The 19,148-nt window shown below is 35.8% G+C and overlaps 1 protein-coding gene across 4 annotated transcripts in view; it reads left to right on the top strand.

Moving 5' to 3' along the window:
- The window catches only part of SMCHD1 (structural maintenance of chromosomes flexible hinge domain containing 1), a 128,928-nt gene that overhangs the window by 17,865 nt on the left and 91,915 nt on the right, over window positions 1-19,148 (top strand). For all 4 annotated transcript variants that reach the window (XM_060028744.1, XM_060028743.1, XM_060028746.1 and 1 more), the window contains 3 exons: window positions 14,026-14,140; window positions 14,263-14,382; window positions 18,297-18,463. In XM_060028744.1, the coding sequence (XP_059884727.1) occupies window positions 14,026-14,140; window positions 14,263-14,382; window positions 18,297-18,463 (402 nt within the window). The remainder of the gene's footprint in view (window positions 1-14,025; window positions 14,141-14,262; window positions 14,383-18,296; window positions 18,464-19,148) is intronic.

Here is a 19,148-nt window from a genome sequence, read left to right as displayed (position 1 = left end):
ACCTCGTGGCTCTAAATACGATAGTTATGGCAGCTATGTTGTGTTCTTCGGGAAACACATTAGGGAAGAATCAGTTGGTGTTCTTATTAAGTAGTTAGTATTTGTTCGTGTCCTGTTTTTCTCTCTGCTGTGTCAAGGAAAGTCACCCAAATTTAAGGACCAGTCTCAATAATGTGTAAAATTAATATAGTTAACACATTTGCCTTCTCACTTCTGAAATTTCAGCACTCTCAGAATTTTCATCAAAATTGTAAAGACTTACAATGCCATGATGAGAGGCAGCAATAAGTGAAGAACAAGGGCTGTGGAATCATTTGGTCTCATTTGAATTCTAGCCTTACTAGTTGTATGACACTGGTCAAAGTAGTTTACTTCTCTTTATCTCAGGTTACATGTCTGTAAAATGGGGATAATACCTCATAAGGTTTTGTGAAAACCAAGTGAGTTATTAGTACCTGTAAAATCCTTAGAGCCTGGCAAGTGATAAGCAGTCAATAAATACAAGCTATCATTTTAGTTATTACTTCTCATTCGTGGCTTCAGATTTTTCTGCAACTATTCTTTTTCACTATTTTCTTGAATATGTGCCACTTCAAGGATTTATAAAATAGCCATAAAGAAGGCAAAGATCACATCTTTCATAGTCTAAAGATAGAATTTAGCATAAGATAGAAATATTAGGTAGAAATGAAAGGAGAACAGATGGTAGATTGGGGCAAAAAGGTCAGAAAAATGTTAGTTAAATCAAGTGGAAGAGTAGAAAGAAGTAGAGCCTACAGTTTATTAAGATTTCTCTAGATTTTAGCACAACACAGACTTTTAAACTTAATTCAAATGTTAGGGAAATTTTAATTTTTGGTAGAAATCTACCTGTTGCATGTTCTGCTTTTTATAGGTCCTAGCTTTTTATAGGTGTTGTATCAGTAAAGTCAGTTGTTGTTATAGCTGTTATGTACTCATACTGTCTTTGAGTCCAGTATCAGTCCCTTAACCCACTCCAGTTTCTGTTAGCATCAGTTGTACCCCCCTCACTCCTCTAGCTTCTACTCCTATAGAAAAAATTATCATTTGTTTTACTGCTTCCAGTTTAGTTTTTTATTGGATATAAGGATGGGTATCATAGGAGACAGGCGGTGGAAGAAAAGGAAGGACAGCCTACAAATACAAAAAAGCTGACTATCTTGACTGTAGCTTATGTTGTAGTAGAGGAAAAGCCAAAAGTAAACCAAAAAATGTATAAGCACTTCAGTTACTGATTGTTAAGAAAATATTGAGTAATATGTTAGAACCTGATGGCCATCTCTTTTAGGTAAGGTGACTAGAAAAGAGGGCAGCCTCTTTGAGGTTACATTTGAGTTGAGGCTTGAATGATTAGAAAAAAACACCCAAGCGAAAATCTGGGCGAAGAGTATTCCAAGTAGAAGGAACATCAGCACATGCAAAGACCCTGAAACTGTGATCAGCTTGTTTCGTTTGAGAGACGGAGAGGAGACCAGTGTTGTTAAGTGCATATGAAGGGGAGGGTAGAGGGAGATGAGGTGAGAATTCTAATTTGGCAATATTCTTTCTAACTCTCACCCACCTTGGTACTACCTTTCCCTCCACTTTTTTATTTTGAAAATTTCAAATAAACCAACAAATAAGTTGAAAAAACGTCAAATAAAAAGCCAGCAAATAAGTTGAAAGAACAGTATTAGCACTCATATATCCTTCACCTAGATTTATGTTAACATTTTGCCACATTTGTTATCTTCTGTCTATCTGTTTATGTATGTGTGGGTGTGCACATGCGTGCACACACAGCACACACACTTTCTCTCCCTAAATCATTTGAAGGTAAGTTGCAAACTTTATGGTATTTCACTGCTTAATACTGTAGCATCTATTTCCTTCACAGCAGTGTTGTCATAAATAGCCATAATACCTTTATACCCAAGACATTTCTCAGTGATTCAAAATATCTAATGTCCATATTCAGATTTTTCCCCTTTGTCATGTCTTTCTTTTCTCCTTTATTCTATAATTCCCTACATTTGTGTCTTTCATGAAATTGTCATTTTTTTTGGTAGAGTTCAGGCTAGTTGTAGAACAGTCCACAAGGTGGATCTGAATGTTTACTGAACACTATTCTTTTCCTCAAAATTTTATGAATATTTTCAAATATACAGAGAAGTTGACATTCTACAGTCAGTACCCAAGATACTCATACTAAGTTTCTACCACTGACAGTTGCGTTACCACGTATCTTTTTATCCGACTAACCTTGAGGTCATCTCATTTTTTGATTCAGTTCAAAATAAATTACAGATATCAGTAAACTTTCTCCTGCTGCTTTAAGTATTGGTATCATTATGTAGAATTCAGGGGGTTTTTTTGAGGTAAAATTTACATTGAAAGGCTCACATCTGTCTTAAGTATATCTTCATTAAATTTTTTTTATGGTAATATAACTCATATAGTCACAAAGTTGTGCAGCCATCACCAGTAATTCCAGAACATTTTCATCACTAGAAGAAACCCTGTAACCACTTGTAGTCAATCTTGTCTCTCGTTGCCGTCGCTAATATACTTTGAATAGTTGTTAATCTACTTCTTCAGTTGTTTTTTTAGGGATTACAATTAACATTTTAATACATAACAGTCCACTTTGGATTAACACCAATTTAATGTCAATAATGCACACAAACTTTGCTCCTGTATAGCTCCATTCCCCTCCCACTGCTCTGTATTATTATTTTCACATAAAGGACATCATTATACATTATAACCCTGTCAACACAGTTCTATAGTTAGTGCTTTATACACCTTTCTTTTTTTTTTTTTTTTTTTCAGTACGCGGGCCTCTCAGTGTCGTGGCCTCTCCCGTTGCGGAGCACAGGCTCCGGACGTGCAGGTTCAGCGGCCATGGCTCACGGGCCCAGCCGCTCCGCGGCATGTGGGATCTTCCTGGACCGGGGCACGAACCCGTGTCCCCTGCATTGGCAGGCGGACTCTCAACCACTTCGCCACCAGGGAAGCCCTATACACCTTTCTTTTAAATCAGGAGAAGAGTAGTAAAAAATACACTTATACTGTCTTTTTCTATTTATGTAGTTATCTCTGCTTTGCTCTTTATTTTTTCTTGTATTCAAGTTACTTTCTAGTGTCTCTTCAGTTTAGTCCAAGGGACTCTTCTTCAGTAGCTACTTTGCGGCAGATCTGCTGATGACAGATTCCCTCAGGTTTTGTTCATCTGTGAATGTCTTAATCTCTTTCCTTTACTTTTTTTTTTTTTTTTTTTTTTTTTGTGGTATGTGGGCCTCTCACTGTTGTGGCCTCTCCTGTTGCGGAGCACAGGCTCCGGACGCGCAGGCCCAGCGGCCATGGCTCACGGGCCCAGCCGCTCTGCGGCATGTGGGATATTCCTGGACCAGGACACGAACCCGTGTCCCCTGCATCGACAGGCAGACTCTCAACCACTGCGCCACCAGGGAAGCCCCTATTATTTTGTTTTTGTTTGTTTTTTGGCCACGCCACACGGCATATGGGATCTTAGTTCCCTGACCAGGGATTGAACCTGTGCCCCCTTTTGAAAGCTACTTGTGCTGAATGAAGAATTCTTGGTTGACAGTCTTTTTCTATCAGCACTTTGAATACATTAGTCTACTGTCTTCTGACTCCATAGTTTCTGATGAGGAATCACCTGTTAATCTTGAGTATCCCTTATATGTGACTAGTCACTTCTCTCTTTCTGCTTTCAAGATTCTCTTTTTTCTCTGGCTTTTAATGGTTTGTGGCATGTCTAGTTTTTGAGTTCATACTATTTGGTGTTTGTTGAGCTTCTTGGATGTCTAGATTAATGTTTTCATCAAATTTGGGAAGTTTTTGGCCATTATTCAAATAGTCTTCCTCTCCTGTCCTTCTGTGGCTCATCTTTATCCCCTCCATTGATGGGGTTTTTTTCTTCAGTTTGTTTCTCAGACTGAATAATGTCAATCAACCTGCCTTAAAGTTCACTGGTTGTTTCTTCTGCCAATTCATATCTGCTCATGAGCCACCTAACTGAATTTTTCATTTCAGTTGTTTTTTTTTTCAATTCCAGAATTTGTTTGGTTCTTTGTAGTTTCTGTTTCTACTGATATTCTCTGTTTGGTAAAATACTGTTCTCATACTTTCCTTTACTTCATTAGACATAATTTCTATTAGTTCACTGAATGTATTTAAAATAGCTGATTTATTTTAAAAAATTTTAATTGAAATATTGATTTATAATGTGTTAATTTCTGCTGCATAGCAAAGTGATTCAGTTATACATATATATAACATTCCTTTTTTAAAAAATTCTTTTCCATTATGGTTTATCACAAAATATCGAATATAGCTCCCTGTGCTATAATGTAGGACCTTGTTGTTTATCTGTCGTATATATAATAGTTTGCACCTGCTAATCCCATACTCTCACTCCATCCCTCTCCCATCCCCACCCTTGGCAATCACAAGTCTGTTCTCTATGTCTGTGAGTCTGTTTCTGTTTTGTTGATGAGTTCATTTGTGTTATATTTTAGATTCCACATATAAGTGATATCATATGGTAATTGTCTCTTTCTGACTTCAATTAGTATGATAATCTCTAGTTCCATCCACGTTTCTGCAAATGGCATTATTTCATTCCTTTTTATGGCTGAGTAGTATTCCATTGCGCTCGCGTGCACGCGCGTGTGTGTATACATCTTCTTCATCTATTCATCTGTTGATGGACATTTAGGTTGTTTCCACATCTTGGCTATTGTGAGTAGTGCTGCTGTGAACATAGGGTTGCATGTATCTTTTTGAATTATATTTTTATCCAGATATGTGCCCAGGAGTGGGATGGCTGGATCATATGGCAACTCTAGTTTTAGTTTTTTGAGGAACCTCCATACTGTTTTCCATAGTGGCTGTATCAATTTACATTCCCATCAACAGTATAGGAGGGTTCCCTTTCCTCCACACCCTCTCCAGCATTTGTTATAAAAAAGCTGACTGAAGTCTTTGTCTGGTAAGTCTAATTAATCCCTGGGCTTTCTCTGGGACAGTTTCTATTGAGTGCTATTTTCCCTATGTGTAGGCCAGACTTTAATATTTCTTGGTGTGGCACATAGTTTTTTTGTTTAGAGCAGGACATTTTATTTTATTTATTTATTTTTTGTCCACGCCTGGCAGGTGGGATCAAACCCGTGCCCCTTGCATTGGAAGCGCAGAATCTTAACCACTGGACCACCAGGGAAGTCCCTAGAATAGGACATTTTAAATTATATAGTGTGGCAAATCTGGAAATCAGATTTATCTCTCTCCCCAGGGCTTACTGTTGCTTTTGTCTTTTTGTTGTTTGTGTAGTGACTTCCCTAAACTAATTCTGTAAAACCTGTATTCTTTATCTTGTGTTGCCCCTTAAGTCTCTGCTCAGTTAATTTGGTGGTCAACTGATCAGACATTTCCTTGAATGTCTGGCACCACTAAGTGTTACAGCTCTTGCCAAGGGGTGCTGTGTGCATACTGGGCTGTTTTTATTGTTCCAGCAGGAAGTTTACAGCTCTGCCTTAGCCTTTAACTCTTGGTTGCACCAAACCTCAAAGTCAACCAGAAATAAGAGATTAGAGCCTTCTCAGTTCTTTCTTGAGTATGTATACAATCCTGCACATGAGTGTGACCTTGATACTCATCACTGTGTTGGAGCTTTTAAAAACCACTGTGGGGCTTCCCTGGTGACGCAGTGGTTGAGAGCCCGCCTGCCGATTCAGGGGACACGGGTTTGTGCCCCGGTCCGAGAAGATCCCACATGCCGCGGAGCGGCTGGGCTCGTGAGCCATGGCTGCTGAGCCTGCGCATCCGAAGCCTCTGCTCCGCAGCGGGAGAGGCCACAACAGTGGGGGGCCCGCGTACCGCAAAAAAAAAAAAAAAAAAACCCACTATGGACCTTTTATTCCCCAGCTTTTTCTTCTAAGCTTTTGCCCAGATTCTTGTTTTCTCCAAACTGTTTTCATTGCCTTAGTCAGCTTTGATGGTAAACATCTGCCACTGATTGTTTTTGACAAATGACCCAAGGAAAATGCTTTTCACAGTGAGCAAGGTCTGAGTTAGGTCAAATAAAGACAAACCCTGCAAGTGGAAGTTTCTATGGAACTGTCAGATCCAATAATGGCAATTCTATGGGGAAGGAGCTTTTGGGGAACTCCAAACACATTCCAGTGACTCCTAAGCTGTTTTCAACATGATTGCAGGGCTGTTGGTTTTCAAGGCTTCTGTGGACCTGGTGAGAGGGGAATGGGAGAGGGTATGTTAAAAAGTAGCAGCTTGCAGTTTTTACCAAAACTCATCAATGTGTCTTAAATAAACACTCCTTGGATTGTTGCAAGACTTAAGTTAATTTTTGCAGTTCTGAAAAAGTTGAATTTGACAATTTGTTCGGGTGTTGTTTTTGTGTTTATCAACGAGTGGATTTTCATAGGTTCTTCTGGAAGTGATCACTCAGTTAACTGATTTTTGACAAGTGCATACACTGGTCTAATCCAAACCCCTAAGGTAAAGAACATTACCTGGACCTAGGAAATTTGCTCATGACTGAGGCACTGTTACAATCATAAGTTAAATTAGATACCTAGAACCTTGTTGTAATACTATGTGTTCATTTAATTATTTTGTGGAAGAAAGAAGGGTGACATCAGTTAGGTCAGTGGGGTGGCCATAATTCAGATGTGTGTTGGATCAGTGCTACTTTCTGCACTTTAAACTTGCTCAGCAATTAAAAAGCTCTCAACTCAGTCAGCCGTTTTTGGGAAAATAAAAATAGCATGCCACATGGCCCATTTCCCATGCCACTTTTAGGTTGTAGAAATGGACTCCCAACAGGATTTTCCCTAATTTTCCTAAAGAAAAAGCTCAATTGTCTGCAATTGAGATGAACTTTCAAGTAGATATTTGTACTTACTTGAATTTAGAGAATGTAGATTTAGGCATCCTACTTTAATTTGGTTATTTCCATTGTGTCTCACAGATGAGACACATCTGTATCGAGATGAGACACGTGTATTCCAGAAGCTCAGTTAGTTACCTATGACCATTTGTTACTTTCTTCATTGTGGCTGATTTTTTTCCCCTGTGATAGATTGGAGATAGTGAGATCTAAATATATATACATAGTCTCTCTACCATATTTCCTGGCAATCACTTACATTGTTTCTTTTTACTAATTTGATCGTCTCTCCTATTCCTTTTTCTTACTTTCTACACCTTTTATCATACATTTTCATGCAGATTTTGCTTCTCTTTTCTAATAAATACTATTGTTTCACAAAGATATAGTGTCCTCTTATATTGTATGAAGAATAAGAATGAAATAGTTTCTGAAACTTTTTTAGACTGTGATAGAAATTTATTTTGAGGGAGGCGACTTTCTAAATTCTCCAGAGGACTCCTTCTGTGATGCAAAATTGTTTCTTAAGATCTTAGATTATATTTATCTTCATGAAGGGAGATCTATATAGCCCGTGAGTGTGGATATAGGAATTTTCTGGACTCATTTACACAAGTCTAAAACCTACTGGAAATTAGTATTTTCAGCCTTATTTGCTGTATTAGGGTTTTTGCTTAGGTTAGGCTTTCATGAATGGAAAAGGAAACTTAGGGAAAAGGTTGAAAAAGGAAACTTACTGCTTGGTCATTAAGTGTGTCCATTCCTAATCAGTGAACAGAATTCCTTAGTTTTGAATCAGATTAAGTATGTATATATTGTTTTATCTCTGAGTTCTGCCCTCCCAAACTTTTATTATACTTCCCCATATGTGTTTTAAGGAGAATATTTAGGGGAGGGTATTTTCAGCATATTTCCTAGAAGTATTATCATAGTAATTAAAGTCTTAGAACCTATTAACTCTTTATTGTTCTTAATAGACATTTTGTTCATAGAATTTAATTAATTCTTGGTTTATGACAATGTATCAATGCAGGACATGCCCATTTAAAGTTTATTTATTGAAAAGTTTAATAAGCTGAATAACCAGAATTTTGCCACCTAATCCAGTAAGTAGAATATACTGTAACTTATATCTGTGTCCTCCTCATCCCCGCCACCAAAGTTAACAAGTATCTTGTATTGTTTTTCTGTTTACTTTTTTCTTTTAAACATCTTTATTAGAGTATAATTGCTTTACATTGTGTGTTAGTTTCTGCTGTATAACAAAGTGAATCAGCTGTACGTATACATATATCCCTATATCCCCTCCCTCTTGTGTCTCCCTCCCACCTTCCCTATCCCACCCCTCTAGGTGGTCACAGAGCATCGAGCTGATCTCCCTGTGCTATGCAGCTGCTTCCCACTAGCTATCTATTTTACATTTGGTAGTGTATATATGTCCATGCCACTCTCTCATTTCAACCCAGCTTACCCTTCCCCCTCCCTGTGTCCTCAAGTCCGTTCTCTACGTCTGTGTCTTTATTCCTGTCCTGCCCCTAGGTTCTTCAGAACCATTTTTTTTTTTTAGATTCCATATATATGTGTTAGCTATTTCCTTTTTTTAAATGTATATATCTAATTTTGCTTGTTTTTGATAATATGAAAAAATGTAATGATACTATATGTTGATCTACAAGGGACTTGCATTTTCATTTAGTATTAGGTTACTAAGATTGCATATTTGTGTGAGTCTGTAGAACATTCATTTTCATAGCCATGTTATCTTTAGTATATACCAAAAAGGGATCCCACTGTATTTATCCAGTCTCCAGTCAGTGGGCATTTGGCTTTCTCCTCCAAGTTTTAGCAATTGTTAGCAGTACTATCTTATATATGGGGTGTGTGTGTATGTTATATATGTTTCCTGGTCCAAATCTACGTAAGTTTTAGGTATATGCCTAGGAGGGAATTTGTAGGATTTAAAAATGAATGTTCCAACTTACAAGGTAATGGCGAATTATTTTCCAAAGTGATCGTATTAATTTATACTTTAACCACTTATGAAAGTTTGATAAAACTCACTTGGGAAACCATTTGGGTGTGGTATGTTTTTTGCAGGAGGAATTTTTAAGTATTGCTTTGATTTTTTCATAGAGTTATAAGAATATTTTGGCTTTCTATTTCTTAATGATTTAGCTTTGGTAAGTTACATTTTAGTAGGAATTAGTCCATTTCATTAAATTTTCAATTTTATTGGCATATAGTTGTTGGTAGTGTTTGTAAAGAACCAGTGCTTGCTTTGATGAATTTTGTTTTCCTGTTTTCAAATTCTTTGATTTCTGCTCTTTATTATTTATGCCCTTCTTACTTTGGGTTTATTTGCTCTTTTTGTAGTATCTTGATGTGGAATCTTACAGATTTTTTTTTACTTCTTTTCTAAGATGAATATTTTGTGTTATAAATTTTCTTCTCAGGACTACTTTTGCTGTATCCCACAAGTTTTAATACGCTGTAATTTCACTTTCATTCAGTTCAGTGTAACTTTTATTTCCCTTGCAACTTGCTTTTTGATCCATGGATCTTTATTGGAATGTGTTGTTCAATTTCCAAATGTTCCCAATAGATTTTCTTGTCTGTAGTTGTGGTAGTTGTGGCTCACAGGCATAGTTGCTCCTCAGCACGTGGGATCTTCCCAGACCAGGGCTCAAACCCGTGTGCCCTGCATTGGCAGGCAGATTCTTAACCACTGCGCCACCAGGGAAGTTCCCATAATGCTTCTGTCCCTGATAATTTCTTGCTCTGAAGTGTATTTTATTTGATACTGTAGCCACTCCAGCTTTCTTTTTGTTTATGTTTGTATGGTATACCTTTTCTTATCCATTTTCTTTTAAAATACCTATATCATTATATTTAAAATGAGTTTCTTGTAGACAGCATATGGTTGGGTCATTTTAAAAAATTTTTTAATTTATTAAAAAATTTTTTTTTACTATAGTCTTTTTAGAATATTTATTATTTTTATTTTTTTTTTTTGGCTGTGTCAGGTCTTAGTTGTGGCATGCGGGATCTTCGTTGTGGCACGCAGGCTCAGTAGTTGTGGTGCACAGGTTTCTCTCTAGCTGTGGCATGCAGGCTCCAGAGCTCGTGGGTTCTGTAGTTGTGGCGTGCAGGCTCCAGACCGCATGGGCTCAGTAGTTGCGGCTTGCAGGCTTAGTTGCCCTGCGGTGCGTGGGATCCTAGTTCCCTGACTAGGGATTGAACCCACGTCCCCTGCATTGGAAGGTGGATTCTTAAACACTGGACCACCAGTGAAGTCCCTGGTTTGGTCAGTTTTTAATTCACTCTGTTAGTTTTATTTAGTGTATTTGTACTATTACATTTACATATTTTTAATTATTGGTACATTAGGACTCAAATATGTCCTGTTTTAACTTTTCTGTTTGTTCCCTTTGTTTTGCATTTGTCTTTTCTGGCCTTTTTGCGGTTTACTTGAACATATTTTACTACACTGTTTTCTTTATAGTGGTTTTCGAGTATATCTTTTATTTATTTATTTATTTTTTAATGGCTGCTCCAGGGAATACTGTATTACAGTCTCTTAGTATGGACATTTTGCAATTAAAGTGAATTACAGAAATCTCACCAAATTATTTAGGTATTTTAACGCTCACCCATTTATAATTTAGTTTTAAGTGTTACCTCTACATATACTGAGAACCATATCAGACCGTGTTATTTTTATTTCAACAGTCTAACGTAATTTTAAAAACTCAAGCAGAGAAAGGTAGCCTATTTTATTTACGTGCATATTTGTTTCATTTTTCTTTATTCCCAGGTAATATTCTTTTATTAACTTGGTCCGATATTAATATATCTTCTCCAGCTTTGTTTTCATTAGTATTGAAATGGTAACTCGTTTTCCAACCTTTTAACCTACTGTCTCGTTATATTTAAAGAGTGTTTCTTTTAGGCAGCATTTGGTTATGTATTAAAATTGACGATCTCTGCCTTTTAATTGGGATGTTTAGACCAATTACATTTAATGTGATTATCAGTATGCTTGGTTACCATCTTTGTTACTTGTTTATTTTTCCCTTTTTCCCCACATTTCCCTTTTTTCTGCCTTATTTCAAATTGAGTGTGTGTGTGTGTGTGTGTGTGTGTGCGCGCGCGCGCGTTTCCACTGTTTCCTTCATTGACTTATTAGCTGCTACTCTGTTCTGTTGTTTTGCTGGCATAGTGTACATCTTTAATTTATCACAGTTCTACTCTCTTAGCAGATTTAAATTACGCAATAGTGTTATTGACTGTACTTAATGATGTTATACATTAGCTCCTCAGACCTTATTCATCTTATTGATGAAAGTTTTTACCCTTTTACCAACCTCCACCTATTTCCCACACTCCCCAGTCCCTGTCAACCATTTTTCTGCTGTTTCTATGAGTTTCTCTTTTTAACAGTTATTTTCTTAAAAATGTGAAAAAAAAGTGTAACATTAAATTAAAGTGTATAATTTGGTAGCATTAATTATATTCATAGTGTTTTACAACAATTACCATTATGTATTTTCAAAGATTTTTGTCTTTCCCAAACTGAAACTTCGTAACCATTAAAAGATAACTGTGTATTCTCCGCACCTCCAGCTGCTGGTAACCACAGTTCTACTTTCTGTTTCAATGCATTTGCCTATTCTAGGTACTTCATTTAAGAGGAATCATACAATATTTGTCATTTTGTTTCTGGTTTATTTCACTTAGTGCAATGTTTTCAGGGTTCATCCGTGTTGTAGATTGTATCAGAACTTCACCCCTTTTTATGGCTGAATTATGCAGCTGTACTACATTTTTCCATTCATAGGTTAATGGATGGTTGTCTTGTTTCTACCTTTTTTGTATATTGTGAATAATGCTGCTATGAACGTTCATATACAAGTATTAGTTTGAGTCCCTGAGTCAGTTTATGTTTACCCACATATTTACCATTTCTGGTGGTCTTCATTCCTTTGTTTAAATCCATAGTATCATTTTCATTCCTAAAGGTCTTTTAACAGTTTTTATAATTCATGTTTGCTCTCAGTGAATTTTTTCAGCTTTTGTATGTCTGATAAAGTTTGGATCTATTCCTTACCCTCCTTCCCCCTTTAAACATATTTTTGTTGAGTATAGAATTTTAGGTTGACTTTGTTAAACATTTCAGTACATTAGAAATGCTACTCCATTTCTACTGACTTGCACAGATTACAGTGAAAAATCCATTGTCATTCTTATCTTTGTTTCTCAGAATGTATGGTGTCTGTTTTTTCTGACTCTTTTAAATGTTCTTTTTATAGTTGGTGTTGTATACATTGTGTGTTTGTGTTGGGGGAGCACTGTAAGTGTGCATGCATGTTGTGTGGTTTGTGTATTGTGTGGGGTGTTTGTGTATATGCATGCTTTTTTGCATGGGGGCATGTTTGTGTCTTTGTTGTGTGGAGATGAGTTTGTGTATGGCGGTTGTATGTTGTCGGGGCTATTTTTTGTGTGCTTTGTTTTGTAGGTCTGGTATTACGGTGTTTTACCTGGTCATTGTTGTCTTTATTTTGATTATTGATATATGGGTGAGAACTTTTTATACCAATTAAAATATTTTTATTTATCCCATTATTTCTCTGTTTTGTTTTCTCTTTGTTTTTAAATTCATTGCATCTTTCTGTTGTTGCTTTTGAAAATGTTGTTCTCCCTTTTTTTCTCTTTTAATATTTTAGAATTTATCTGTTTGTTTTCTTGGTTGTCTTTGAAATTTAAAAATGTGTATTAACGTCAGACTTCAAAATTTAAAAGAACACCTCCCTTTGCCCATATTAAAAAATTTGGAACACTTTATCTCTGATCACTTCCTTCCCAAAGTTATACTTATGTTGTCTAGTATTTCAAGTCTGACTACGGAAATCCCACAAATTATATTCACCATTTTTTCTAACAACACATTAAAAATTTTTTAATACATATTTTAAAAATTACCTTTGTACTTACCATATTATGATAACCTTGTATGTCAGATTGTGCTTGTACGAACATTCCTTTAGAGCAAATCTCTTAATGGTAAATTTCCTTGGATATCGTCTGTAACTTCTTCATTTAGCCCTAGTTCGCAGTTCTACCTTGACCTTTTCTCTTGGCCCTTTGGAGATAATATTCCACTGTCTTATACTGTTGCTGTCAAAGCCTGCAAAGCCATTTCTCTCTCAGTCTGTTTATTAGTTCTTCTGTTTTGTTTTTAGTGTTCACTGTGATGCGGATTTCTTTTTATGTATCCTGTTTGGGCTCTTTTGGTCTGAATCTGTGGATCTATGCCTTTTAGTAGTTTGAGAATATTTGCAGCTTTTATCTATTCTCTCTTTCTCCAAGTACATTTAAACTTGTGTGAGATACTATCCTTCAGTCGTTCATGTTTTTAGTCCCACTTTGATATTTTTCATTCCTTTTTTTCTTTGTTTCTTGTGGGTAAGTGTTTTTGAACGTATCTTTGTGTTCTCTAAATTTTTCCAGCTATGCTGCATCTGCTCTCTAACCTTTTCATTTGGTGTAATAGTGGTTCCAGCCTCATCCCCAATTCTGTTTATTTCTGATATTGGGAAATGGTGTCCCTAGCGATCTTGCCTATATTTGGAGAGACCAGGGATGCCTACTCTCCAGAGTGTTGTTATGGTGCAGTAGGAGGTTCAATCAGAGCTCTTCGTTTGTCATGATACATGGAAATAAGAATCTCTTTGCTGTAATTCCCATTAGTATTGAGGCAATATTTTAATGTTTTGAAGGAGTAAACAATTTTGAAGGGAAGATTGTAGAGTTATACAGATATTTGAGATTTTCTGATTTATCAGGGTGGGCCCAAGAATTTGCATTTCTTAGCATTTCCAGGTGTTGCTGATGCAGCTGGTCTGGGTAATAAACTTTGAGAGCCATTGGACCAGATGATGTTTTGGCTTTTGGCTCTGATTCTTTTACATTTGAATAGGGGTGTTATCTGGCTCGGGGATCATTTTATTAACACTTATAAAACTGCTATAACAATTTCCTTTAGCACCTGAGTAGTTTGTTTAACATCATCGCATTAATGTAATGTTTTATTTTAGTGATCATTCAGGATATGTTCGACCACTACCAGTGCCACGCAGTTTAAATAGTGATATTTCCTATTTTGGTGTTGGGGGCAAGCAGGCTGTTTTCTTTGTTGGACAATCAGCCAGAGTAAGTAAAAATATTTCTTAAAAGTGAAAGTTGATCAAAATATTTTGAGGTTGACTTTCTAAATGTGTTTATCCAGTTTAAATTGTGGGAATTTATAAAGTACTCTTTTAAATATTTAACAGATGATAAGCAAACCTGCAGATTCCCAGGATGTTCATGAACTTGTACTTTCTAAAGAAGATTTTGAGAAGAAGGAGAAAAATAAAGAGGCAATATATAGCGGATATATTAGAAACAGAAAGGTACAATACATTTGAACTCAGTAATTGTAGATGCATTACTTTGGATGGATGATAGGACAAGAACATTTTCTTCATTTTCTGAGATGCTAATGTCATTTTAAAAACTTGAAGATATGGAATTTTCAAATTAAATTTTCATTCTTTTTCTTTTAATTATGTGAATAGCAAACGTGATCATTTATGTGCTTTCTCAGGCTGAAGTCTTCAGAAAACAGATTTTCTCATAAAGCCAAGTAAGCTTTCTGGAAATTGTTCATAAGATTGTAAACTTTTTTCCTTGAACTGAGTGTGAGTTTTTAAGTATTTGTTGTATAATAATTATAGAAGCAGAGTAGAAAACAGTGATAGGGTAATAGACTTTTAAGAAATCTGAGCTCCAGAGAAATAAGTAAACGAGAAACTTATTTCTGTTATAAATTTGCATTCAAATGCTCATTTTAATAAGCAGAGTGTTCACAAATTTGAATCTTGTTGGTGAGCACATGGTATTTGTTGTATTACTCATTCAGCTTTTCTCTGTTTGAAACATTTTAGAATTAAAAAATTTTTTAAAACCTTTTTTAAAAGTAAGATTTAAAAAATTCTTTTCTGCTTATAAAGCAAATTGTAAAAATTTTATAAAGAAAATAAAAATAGTCTCAAATACCAGAAAAAAGTACTTATGACATATTTAGTCAAATTTTCTTCTAGTTTAAACTTTATCATATACTTATGCTTTGAGCTCTGTTTTATTAATATTTTGAGTATTACTTCATTTTAGAAAGTATTTTGGTACACAACACACTTTTAATAGCTTCATAGTATCTTTGGCTAAATGTACAGTAATTTGACTATTCTGTTAAGCATTTAGCTTACTTGAAGGATTTTATTATAATTGTAAAGACACTGCTATTAGTATCTTTGCACAACATTTTGCCTGAACTGCAGTTTTTTCTTCGTATAAATTGTTAGAATTTTTATAACTGTTATAAGGAATTTGAACTTAGAAATATTTATGGTGTATATTACAAAGTCGCTTTTCTGAAAGGTTGAACCCAAATCAAATACACTCCCAACAAAGGTATATTGGAAGTGCCTGTTGGATCATTTCCTTATTTTTCAAAAGAACAAAGCAGGGAGGGAAGAATGATAGCAGAATGTTAGTGGTTTGATAAGTGAAAATAATACCTTTTCTTTCATACTAGTGGGCTGAATTTTTTTCATGTTTATTAGCTACTTTTACTTTCTTTATAACTGAACATTATCCTCTGTCCGAGAAATTTCTTCATTTTGTCATTCCACCTTTTCCTCTTTAAATTTATTGCATTTATTTAACAGTTTACATATCTTAATATATTGTTTATGTAACAGTATTCTGTCTTATCTTTTCTATGTTATCTTAAAATCACAAAGCCCTATAAAGTATATTGGTGGAAATATTATTTGCCGTGTTAAAACTGGTGAAAAATAGAAACAGAGAATTTAAGTGATTTTTTTTTCAGAACTGTATGGATATGATAAAGCTTGGATAGTACTGAGGTCTCTTGGGTTATCATTTCTTCCAGCTTTTCCTGTGTTTTGTGCTTAGTTCATCCCAGCAAACATTTCATGGGTACCAGTAGGTCCCTAGTCCTTTTCTTTTTCTGACCTGTCCTTTCCAGCCTACTTTTTGGGGGCTCCTCCTCTATTCCTGCGCTGTTATCAGTTAGTACGGTGTGTGGGGGGTTGATGGTTTTTGATCTATGGGGACTAGCATGCACACGCCCCCCCCCATATATATATATATTCATTCTTATGTATACCACTTAATACCAACAGTTCTCAAATATGTATTTCTTGTCAAGACTTTTTTCTTAAGATTGAAACATTGAATCAGGCTGGACTCCTTAAAGGGAAGAAACCATTCTGGCCATTTTAAACAGAAAAGGATTTCATAAAGGGAGTTAGATGCTTAGATGATTATTGGGCTGAAGGAATGATCTTTAGGCTGAGTCTTGTAGAATGATGCCAGGGTATTCCAAACTGACCTTCTAGGGATGCTGCAACATCTGCTGTAATCAGGTAGCTGGAGGACCACAGCTGGATCTGGAATTCAGAAACACAGTACCTTATCTCTGATCCAGGAGTTGGAAAAGTCTTGCTGCCACAATTGTTCCAACAATGGACACAGAATTTCTGGCCATTACTAGTGCTGTATCAGTGCTGATGCTTAAGCTGGAACCTGGATACTGGTCTTTCAGTACCTTGCATGGTAACAGAAAACTTTTAAGAAACCTCAGGAGATGGCCTTTGCCTCACTTTTCCCTTCTAAATCTTTGGCTAGTACATCTAATTGGTGAAACCTAATTTGCATCCACAAGCAAAAATTTAAGAGTCTGAGAAATAGATGTTTTTTGATTTCTTTCCATCCTCTGCAGCCCGGGAGGGGACAACATAAGGTGGTACAAATGGCAGCTGAATACCAATTGATCCTATGTAGCACACGCATTTCCAGTTTGAGTTAGATGTCCCTCTCCACGGGTTCTGTAAATAACTCCCTTTTGGTACATCTGAAATCAAATATCTATAAGCATTTCTTATTTTCTTCCCCTTTCCTCCAACTATTAACAGTATAGTAGTAACTGTAATCCTTGTTGTTAATCATTCACCACATTTAATTCTTTTAAAATAGTTCCTTTCATTTATCCTTTCTTGCACTCATTTCCACTGCTTGATTCAGCCTTTCCAGCCACGTCCTTCATCATATGTTTAACATATATTCTAAACTACCTTGTATCCCTTATAGTCTCAAATCCTTCATGTTCTCATTGGTCTGGGATGTTTTTATTAAGTCATCTGCTGGGTGAATGTCACCCCATTTTTATTTTTTTAACTCTGTAGTTCTTGGCTTATAGCTTTCTAATGGCACATTGTTTTATAATCATTTGTTTCTCATCTATTAGATGGAATTTGTAGGGAGGAAGGATGCTCTCTTTCTTTTATCTTGAACCCTATTTTCCTCATGCCCAAGTTGAGTCATAGGGCTTAGAAGGTGCTATCCAAATATTTGGATAATGAACCTGCCTCATCAGTAAACCCAAGCTAATCTACTAACTCTCAAACTGTATAAAATGTTACTTATATATTATGTATTGTAGCTATAATATTAGTAATTTACTGTGTAGGGATGCATTGGAATCGTATTGGAGGGTTGGTTTTTATTTTTTATTAAGAAAGTAATAATACACACTTACTAAAAAAAGAAAACCAGTTTCCTAGACATAATAGTTCAGTGTGTATCTTTATCCTTATACGTTTTTATGTGTACAACTTATATAGTATATATATATGCATGAAATTTTTAACATACAGACTCATAGTAAAAACTGAGAAGTTTGTAATTCTTATCCTCAAACATTCCCCCACTCCCCCCTCCCCACTTCCCTCTGAAAGTGGACTGGGGCCCAGGATGATTTTACTCCCTTTTAAACAGAGTGCCTTTGGGCTAAGCCAGCTGGGTTCAGGCTGCATCCTAGTTTTCCTGAACTTGGAGGGCTGGCTGGGCATTGGTCCTGACCAAGTTAAGTGGTAGGTACCCCAAGCAAGGACTCATTCCACCTTAGGGTAAGTGTTCTCAATTTTGGGGCACAGTTTTAAACTCAGTATTTATTTTTCTTTACCCTTTTCTTTAAGATTCTCCAGTTCGTGTAGCATTATGGTTTAGCATTCTCCTTGATGTATGCCAGTTTAGCAATCTATGTAAAAGTTTCCCTCTCCTCACAGCATTGTTGTCACACACTCAGCTGATTTGCAATTGGCCATTTTCCTCCAAAAGATTTTTGAAGCCTGTATTTGAAATTATCCAAGTGAATCACATTAAAGGTTGATGTAAATGTTATTTGTTAATTACAATTAAGGTGCATGTAATGTGTTGTACTTTATGTTCACTCTTGTAGCCGTCTGATTCTGTTCACATTACAAATGATGATGAAAGATTTCTACATCATCTTATCTCAGAGGAGAAGGAAAAAGATAGCTTTACTGCTGTGGTTATCACAGGGGTACAACCAGAACACATACAGTACTTGAAAAATTATTTCCTTCTTTGGACGAGACAGTTAACGTAAGTATTTACATTTGATTCAGGACATGTTTCTTCTTATCTTTTTTAAGATAGAAAATATTACAGACATATTGAAGCCTCTTGGCTGTCTGCTTTACTCCTATCCCATTTCCTTCCCTTCAGTACAGGAATCATTACTCTGATGTTAGCATTAAAGTGGTTCTGTATTCTGTAAATATTGTACCGATCACCGGTAATGTATTGGTCATTACAAATACAAACATGAGGCCCATGCTTTTTGACAACTGTGATAACATTTAAAATAAACTTGAGTTCATCCAATTCAGCTCATCACTCCCAGATCCCCCTTTTGTGCTTTTGCTGTGTAGCATGTATTATAATCTTCCATACCACACAGTTTACTTATATTTTTGTCTGCCTTCTACCTTGGAATGTCTGTCGTTTTTTATGCACTGCTGTATCCCAGTGTTTCCTTTTACATAGTAGATGCTCAATAAAAGTTTACTGAATGAATGTATTGAGTCTGTTGAAATGTATTGAGTCTATTGAATGTATTGAGTCTATCACTCATGTGACATGAGTAATACTGAAAATAAATCTTTGTGTATCTATTCCAGGAAAACTTTTAGGAAGTATATATTCCATTAGATCAAATCAGAAGTATATACATTTAATGGCTCTTAAGTTTTTTCCTCTGTAGTTACACAGTATAGACCTTTGACTG

The sequence above is a fragment of the Delphinus delphis genome, chromosome 13 (genome assembly GCF_949987515.2).
Source record: "Delphinus delphis chromosome 13, mDelDel1.2, whole genome shotgun sequence".
In the NCBI taxonomy this organism is placed as follows: Eukaryota; Metazoa; Chordata; class Mammalia; order Artiodactyla; family Delphinidae; genus Delphinus; species Delphinus delphis.
The sequence above is the reverse complement of the archived record's forward strand: the minus strand, read 5'-3'. Positions and strand labels throughout refer to the sequence as shown.